This window comes from Notolepis coatsorum (genome assembly GCF_963971535.1).
Source record: "Notolepis coatsorum genome assembly, chromosome: 20".
Lineage (NCBI taxonomy): Eukaryota > Metazoa > Chordata > Actinopteri > Aulopiformes > Paralepididae > Notolepis > Notolepis coatsorum.
Window position 1 is genome coordinate 65,424,369 of NC_140184.1, and position 8,647 is coordinate 65,433,015.

General features: G+C 42.9%; 1 protein-coding gene across 2 annotated transcripts in view; it reads left to right on the top strand.

Moving 5' to 3' along the window:
- The window catches only part of kars1 (lysyl-tRNA synthetase 1), a 37,116-nt gene extending 33,448 nt beyond the window's left edge, over nt 1-3,668 (top strand). For both annotated transcript variants that reach the window (XM_084337205.1, XM_084337204.1), the window contains one exon: nt 2,846-3,668. In XM_084337205.1, the coding sequence (XP_084193331.1) occupies nt 2,846-2,920 (75 nt within the window). In that variant the 3' untranslated portion in view covers nt 2,921-3,668. The remainder of the gene's footprint in view (nt 1-2,845) is intronic.
- The last annotated feature ends 4,979 nt before the right edge of the window (nt 3,669-8,647 follow it).

An 8,647-nucleotide genomic window follows, 5' to 3' on the forward strand; every position in this document is an offset into this window, starting at 1 on the left:
TTAGGAGAACACAGCAGGACACACACACACACCACTGTGGATAAACGGGGCTACCGTGGACAGGGTGAGCAGCTTTAAGTACCTGGGGGTCCACATCTCAGAGAATCTGACATGGACAACACACAGACTCAGTCGTAAAAAAGGCGAAGCAGCGCCTCTACCACAAGAGACAGTTAAGGAAGTTCAGAGTATCAGGGAAGATACTCCAGTCCTTCTACTCCGGAGCTGTAGAGAGCATCTTGGCTGGAAACATCACTGCCTGGTATGGAAACAGCAAGGCACAGGACAAGAAGGCCCTACAGAGAGTGGTGCGCTCAGCTGAGCACTATTGCACTACCACCCCTGCAGGACTTACCGTAATTTTCGGACTATAAGCTGCGCCTTTTCCCCCATTTTTCGACCCTGCGGCTTATATAACGGTGCGGCTAATCTATGGATTTTTACAGCTAACGGCCACTAGGGGACCATCATCACCTGGCAGGCAGCCCTCCGCAGGTCCCAGGGAGCCACGCGCTCTTTCCCACAGCGCATTATGTCTGTTATGGTAGTGTCTAGATCCCATAGCCCTGGTAGACGTTTTCCGTGGGAATCGCCACTTCTTGGCCTGGCAGCAAAGCCGTAACCCGTCTGAATTTTCACCTAACAAGTTGTTTTATAAACCTAAACCCCTTACCTCATCCCTAACCTTAACCACTCACACCGCCTAAGAACTGGGAAATAAAATGTACAAACGTTCCTTCCCGACTATGGTGTCTAGACACTACGGTCTTTTTAATGCTCAACATCTATTTGAATGTAAATATGGTAATTAAACATTAAAACACCTGCAGCTTATAGTCCAGTGCGGTTTATATACGTACACGTCATTCAATTTAGCTGCTGCGGCTTATATTCAGGTGCGCCTTATAGTCAGAAAATTACGGTATATAACAAGAGGTGCAAATCCAGAGCCTGCAGAATAATGAAAGACCCTCACCACCCCAACAACAGCCTGTTCAAGCTGCTGCGGTCAGGCAAACGCCTGCACACACACCAGCAACTAGGACAGAGAGACTTCGGCTCAGCTTCTTCCCCCAGGCCATCAGAGTCTTGAACACTGAACTCTCCACACACAAGCACACATGAGCACACACATACTGTATATGCTCACACACTAACAGTCACTTTAGCACGAACACACACACACACACACATGCTGCACACGCTCACACCAAACGGTCACTTTACAAAATGAAAAGGTCACTTTACTTTATAAAAAAAAAATATATATATATATAAAAATTATAAATAAAGAACGGGAGTGGTTCTTGTATAGCAATAGATGGATATAGCAAGATAGCATAAGGATATATAGTATAACTGTATATTGTATAGTAGTGTATATAAGACCCATGGAGATCTATGCAGATGATACTACCGTGTGTGTAGCGGCGGAACAATCTTAGTCTGTTAATAGGTTATTGCAAGATGAGATAGTGCTAATTTCCAACTGGGTAAGTTAAAGTTAAATGTTGCAAAAACCAAGAGTATAATGATAGTCTCAAAATATACATCTAGATCAAATCCTAAATTAAATCTAGTTCTGAACTGTGCTGATATCGAACAGGTCAGTGAGGCAAAACTGCTGGGTGTTGTAATAGATGAAACACTTTCTTGGTCGAAACACATTAGCAATATGGTGGCTAAGATGAGCTGTGGTACTTCAATGATCAGAAGGTGTAGAAATCTGTTGACTAATGGTACAGCAAAGCTTGTACTACAATCTTTGGTCTTATCCCGCCTGGACTACTGTCCTACTATATGGTCTAACGCCTCTAGGCTTGATCTGAACAAACTCCAGTTGGCTCACAACAGGGCGGCACGCCTCGCTCTGCGCTGCTCTGTGAGGAGTAGTGTTGGAGTGATGCATGCTGCGCTGACCTGGATGACAGTGGAACAGAGGATGGCATGTAGCCTGGTAACTTTTTTGTTTAATATCTGTAATACTGGGAAACCGGAGGGTTTGCACTCACAACTGTACCCAACTAATATGAGACATGGATATAGCCCAAGGCAAGCATTAGATTCATGCTTTACTTTACCTCTACCAAAAACAAATGCTCTGAAAAAGACGGTAATGTATAGAGCAGTTGCTTATTGGAATAAAATACCCAGAAATATAACTATGGTAAGGAACAAATTTATGTTTAAAAAAAAGTTTAAAATTGCGCTCATGAATAATGAATTACGAAAAATGGGGGAAAAAGCAGCGGCTTATAGTCCGAAAAGTACGGTACATTTTGGTCATTGACTGACTTATTATGGAAATTAGTATGGAAATATAAAGGTGATCGGTGACTTGGGAAAAGTTATGCTATAATATGAGTTTAAATCATATATATGATTTTGATCTGTTTTGTTCTTATGGACTGAATATGTAATTTGTATTTTATGGTTGAGAATTGTGAATATTGAGTGAGCTTTTATTCACCGTTTTGTTCGTTGTGATGTTTTTTTGTGAGTACTTCAATGTTTGTGGTTTTATATTTTTATTTAACTTTTTTTTGTGTTTGTATTTTTTATGTTTGGACCCCAGGAAGAGTAGTCTCACTTTGGTGTAGACTAATTGGGGATCCACAATAAAACAATACTGTCTTTTACTATTATGCACTTTGCTACTAAGGAATCTACCTTGCCTATATTACAACCCACTATGCTAATATGTCTTTACTACTATGCACTCAAGTTCAACACTGTTTGACGAACAATGTTACTTAGCTGCCAGAGTTGTACCCGTCCTGCTGACTTGTTGTACAGAACCCTCTAGAAGTCCATCTTGGCTGATGATGATTGTGTTGTTTCACAGGAGGTCCTGCTCTTCCCTGCCATGAAGCCTGATGACAACAAGACTGCTACGCCCACAGAGGGCACCTCCGTTTGATGAGACGGGTCTCCCCTGCTGGCACATCACTCCAGTAGTCCAGGATTCCACTGTCCAGTTTCAGTGGAGTCCTTTTTTGTGTGCAGGTTTTCTTTTGTCTTCTAAGCTATTGGCAAAGTTTGGTTCTTGCAATCCGCTTCATGCAGGGAATTAAGAAACGTATCTCAGAATGACTGTATATGGTGGTATATAACGATCAGTGACAAAATGAAATTAAGTGAAAAGCCTTTTTATATTTCTTACCCACTTGTTATTCACTGAGTGTTCCCTCTCATTTGCGTGTCAGGACATTTCCACCCATCCAAATCAAATGTATTTTTATTTGATGGACATTTCCATCCATCCCCTCATTTAGACAGCGAACAGGAAAGACTTGTTCAGAAGGTCAATGTTGTATGTTGACCTGGGCATAAACATATTTGATTATGTTCTCAAAATCTTGGAACTAGATGAGGTGTGCTTGATTTCATACTGTACTAAAAACGCAATCTAATGTTTTAAGTATTGACCATATTCACATTTAGCTCTTATGTCATGCTCAGGTTTGGATTATATTCCACCCGGTTCCCACCTTGGTTGGCATGGATAATGGTAAATTCCAAGTGTATTCAACTGCTATATTGTCCAGGCCTGGTTGTGTTCTATGAAGTCCTTTTATAAGAATTTGAAGAAGGGAGTATAGAAATGTAATGTTTATTTGTAATGAACTGCCAAGGTTGGTACATATGAATAAAGATGATGGAATGTGTGGTTCTCTGTAAGGCTCATCTGCTCACACTTTACACATTAGAGTAGGCTGGCTAGCAATGTTATGAAATAAAGTGTTCATAATTAGGGAAGGGAAGTATTTTGAGCCATTATAGCTATAAGGCTCTAATGTAAAGTGCCAAATCATTGTACATACTACCGTAATTCCTCTAATAGTAACCGGGTCTCAAATACAAGCCGGGTCTCTATTAATGGCCGGGTGCGCTCTTGAGCTAAGCAATTATAAGCCGGCCTCCTAATACAAGCCGGGTTACTAATATACTGAGCTGCATACTGAGCTAGTTACTTGATTTCACTTTGAAAACGTTGAAATGACCAGTGACCACCTGTAATTGCACTGTTTACTATTTCATACAGTACTTTGTTTCAATAAATGAACCCAGTACATTTTACTGGGTTCAAACTGACACAAAATGTTGATTTATTCATTATGATCCGTTTGAACATTTGAAATATAGGCCTCCCTCTTATACAGGCCTCCTCCTAATACAAGCCTGGTACCCGCTACAGTTGAAACAAATACAAGCCGGGGTTACTATTAGAGGAATTACGGTATGTACTTTAGCCTGCTGGGCCACCACAGTATCACACCAAAGCTATAGACAAGATTGCTGAGCTCCCAAACTCCTAGATAAATTACCTATTAATGAAATTTAATTTCAACTGAGGTTTCCTTCATTTAAAGTCATGTCGAGTGTACATACAGAAATAAACAAAAAATATACATAAAATCAAGACTAGGCAAAAAGCAAGCATAACCAATCAATTAAAACACATACAACTTGATTGACAAAAGTTGGAGATCAAGGGTTTAAACTCCAACAGAGGAGAGAATCTGAATCTTTAAGGACTCATTGGACTTCATTCCATGAGCTAGGGGCATCATAGCAAAATGCAGATTTACCCTGTTCCGAGCGAACTCGGGAACTTAAGGTTCCAAAATTATATTTCATTAATGATGTAGTATAAAGTGGTAGCTTACCAATAAGGGCCTTAAAAATCAACAAATGCCAGTTTTTGTTGCACCTCTCTGTCAGAGAGAACCCAATGATGGTAAATGGACTGCATTTATATAGCGCTTTACAAATATGCCTCGAATTCACCCGTTCACACACTGGCGGCAAGGTGCCAACCTGCTCATCAGGAGCAGTTGGGGTGTTAAGTGTCACTTCGACACGCTGACTGGAGGAGGGGGAATCGAACTGGGAACCTTCTGATTACCAGACGACCACTCTACCTCAGCCGCTGTCGCCCCAAAGATGGAAAAAGGAAAAGATAGTGAATGGCTTGCGTCAGATGTTTGCAATTCTTGTAAATATCATGCAGAACTATTGTCATCCAGCTATTGTTTGGACAGTTTCATTGACAACAGTATTATGCTGTGCCAGTGGCTCAGGAGGAGGAAGAGCAGTCCTTGAGCAAGACACTTAACCCCTAATTGCAACCCCACCTTGCATGGTTGCCTCGGTGTGTGAGTGAATAGGTCAAATGTGAGGAACAAATTGTAAAGCGCTTTGGATAAAAGTGCTATATAAACGCAGCCTTTTACCATTTGTTATCTGCCAATTGCAACATATTTGAGAACACAACATCACAAAACAAACTGAAGGGAAAAAGCCATGGTTAACCTTCACTCTAAAGGAAAGAGCCACTCTGTGGAGGGTTGTTTTGAAAGAGTCCAGAGTCTGAAATGCTCTGGTCAAGCAGAGCATTCAACAGCTGCAGAGTGCAGCAGAGCAAAAAGAACCAATCCCCCATGATGCATTTTAGTCGTTAAAAGAAAAAATGTATTATCTTTTCCCCCCTCCCTTTTCCGTTTTTCTCCCATCCCAATGTTAGTCGTTATGCCAATTCCCAATCCCCTTCCTGGTCGTTGCGCACTCTTGATTGATTGATTGAAAACTTTATTAACAGATTGCAGAATGGGTACAGTACAGCTCAATACATACAATTGTTAAGGGGATGCAGACCAGAGAAAGACTTTCGTCTTGTTTACATCAGGGTCCCCCATTTTCAATTCATCGTAACATATGACATACACGATATACAGATAGACAGTACTGCTACATCTATACATTTATGACATACCAGATTTGCAAATACAGTACTGTTTGTGATACAAAAAGAGTCTAGAAAAGAGAGTATATACATTTGATGTAGAAACTACAGTGGGGGGGGGGACACACTGTACAAGCAAAACTGTACATTGGAATATTGACAAAACCATACTTGGTCATTTACTGTACATTGGAGGGGGTTGGGTTAGGACATTTACAGGGGCCAGTTTCGAATTGCAGTCTCCCATAGGTGTTCTTTGAGAGTGGTTTTGAAAGTGGGTAGTGATTCACATTCCTTTACAGCTTTGGGTAGGGTGTTCCACATTGATGTGGCATAATTGCGAAACGTGTTTAGTCCCTTGTTTGAGCCGAATCTTGGTTTAACATGATTTGTGGAGCTCCCTCTGGTGTTGTAATCGTGGTATTCACTGACCTTTGGGAAGTATTTTGACATGTACATGGGTACCTTGGTCGTGTAGTGTATGTTGTAGACCAGGCCCATTGCAAGTTGCTGTACTCTGTCGTCTACTCTAAGCCATCCTAGGTTGTCAAAGTGGGCAGGGGTGAGGTTGGTTCTAGGAGTAAGGTCAAGCAGTAGTCTGACCAGTTTGTTTTGAGATGTTTGTAATTTAGTTTTTAGCGCCTTTGGGGTGCTTTGGTACCATGAGGTGCAAGCACTCTACCCCCTACCGTCGGTCTGGGAGGGCGGAGACTATCACATGCTTCCTCCGACACATGTGTAGCCAGCCCACCGCTTCTTTTCACCTGATTGATTGAACATTTTATTAACAGATTGCAGAATGGGTACAATACAGTACAGCTCAATACACACAATTGTTAAGGGGATGCAGACCAGAGAAAGACTTTCATCTTGTTTACATCAAGGTCCCCCATTTTCAATTCATCATAACATATATGACATACATGACATGTATACAGATAGACAGTACTGCTACATCTATACATTTATGGCAGCGCAGACTTTCACTGGGGGAGTGTAACGTGTGTAAGGGTCACACTACCTCCCCCAGATCCTTCCCTCGCTGTGCAGGCACCCCGACCGAACTGTAGGAGTCGCTGTTTACAACGACCAGGACCCACCCCACCGGCCGTGTCAGTATGGATGGTTGACCAAGCCGGAGGTACCGCAGCTGGATTCGATCCCACTGTCTCTGCGGTGGTAGACAGACGCTTAGTCCGCTGCGCTACCAGCCACCCGATGCACTTTAGTCTTACAGGAACATTCAGATTCAGATTACTTTATTTACCATATTGTACAGGTACAAATGGAACGTGATTTGACATTACAGTGCATGATTTTTTTCACAAATAGGAATAAACATAATAATAAATAAATAAGTGCAAAACATGACAGAACAGTGAGACAACAATAAGACTGTAAAAGTGCAGTGGTTGGGGACATGGATACAGTGCAGCACAGTTCAAGTCCAGAGGTCCAGCCCTAGCAGCTCACCATAGAGGGGGGGGACGACGACGACGACGACGACACCTGACTCGTTTACCAGGCGAGCTGCTGAGGGGAAGAAGCTGAGTCTATGGCGGGACTTTAATGTCTTGGGCAGCCGTAGCCGCCTGCCGTGGGGGAGCATGATGAAGAGGCCGTGGCCCGGGTGGGCGGGGTCTGCCATGATCTTCCTCGCCCTCCTCAAGGCCCTGGTGGAATGTAGGGAGTCGAGGGAGGGAATGGGGCAGCCGATCACCCTCTCCGCTGATCGTATCACCCGCTGCAGCTTGGCCTTGTCCCTGACCGTGGCTGCAGGGAACCAGGTGATGATGGAGAGGGTGAGGATGGACTGGATGATGGCGATCTGAGGTTACAAATGGAGGTGTTGTGTCTGTGTGCGTGCACCATTAGTGCAGTGAAGCTAATGGGGGTGATGTGTTGGTGTTTCTACATTTAGAAGAACCACGTCAACCTCTAAATGGTAGTTATTCTACCATACAAAGTATTGGTGGTTTCACATCACGACTACTGCACTTCCGCATTACATTGAGCTCATGGAGGAGAGAGCGGGGGGAGAAAATTAATGAATGTGGATGAGAGCCTTGACATTAAGTGGTATAGCTACGGCTGTGGGGGTGCGGGAGACATGATCCAATAGATTTTTATACACCTGAGTCTCCTTAACATGGCGCGACCAATTCCAAGATGATCAGCACTTTCTCTTCCAAGCTATAGTCGCTTTTCCGCAACTACTCCCGATCTACACATGCGCAGATTGATGAACCTATACTCCGCTGGCAATCTGTGCATGCGTAGTTTGGGAGTAGGTGCGGGAAAAGTGACTATAGCTCGGCTGAGAAAGTGTCGATCGACTTGGAATTGGTCTCTCCGTGTTCAGGAGACTCGGGCGTATAAAAGTATATTGAATCATGTCTCCCGCACCCCCACAGCCGTAGCAACCACTTAATGTCAAGGCTCTCATCCACATTCATTAATTTTCTCCCCCCGCTCTCTCTCTCCTATATGATTTCAGAATCCTGGAAGTGTTGCGTTGGTCTATTGAGGTATCAGGAAACTCCATTGTTGTAGTTCTTCAAAGTTGAGTGAAGCTAGAGCTATGTGTCATTATGACATTATAGCTCTAACAAATTCCACTGCCAATATTTCTGAGCAGAGATCGCTTTGGAACAGCCACATAGGGAGAATTAATCAGTTATGTCTCAATCTGGTAAATTAGTTTAATGTTGCCTTGTGGTGGAATTTCCCACCACACAGAATCAGTTTCATCTCTGTGTGTCTAGTAACCCCAGAGAGATCAGCTAATCTAGCTCTGTCAAAAGTGAAGAATTACAACTTCCAACAACTCCAAAAATCTCTGGGGACTCTGGTGGCAAATAGGTATTACCCAAAACGTTTGAGTATCCCTTTAAGTATAAG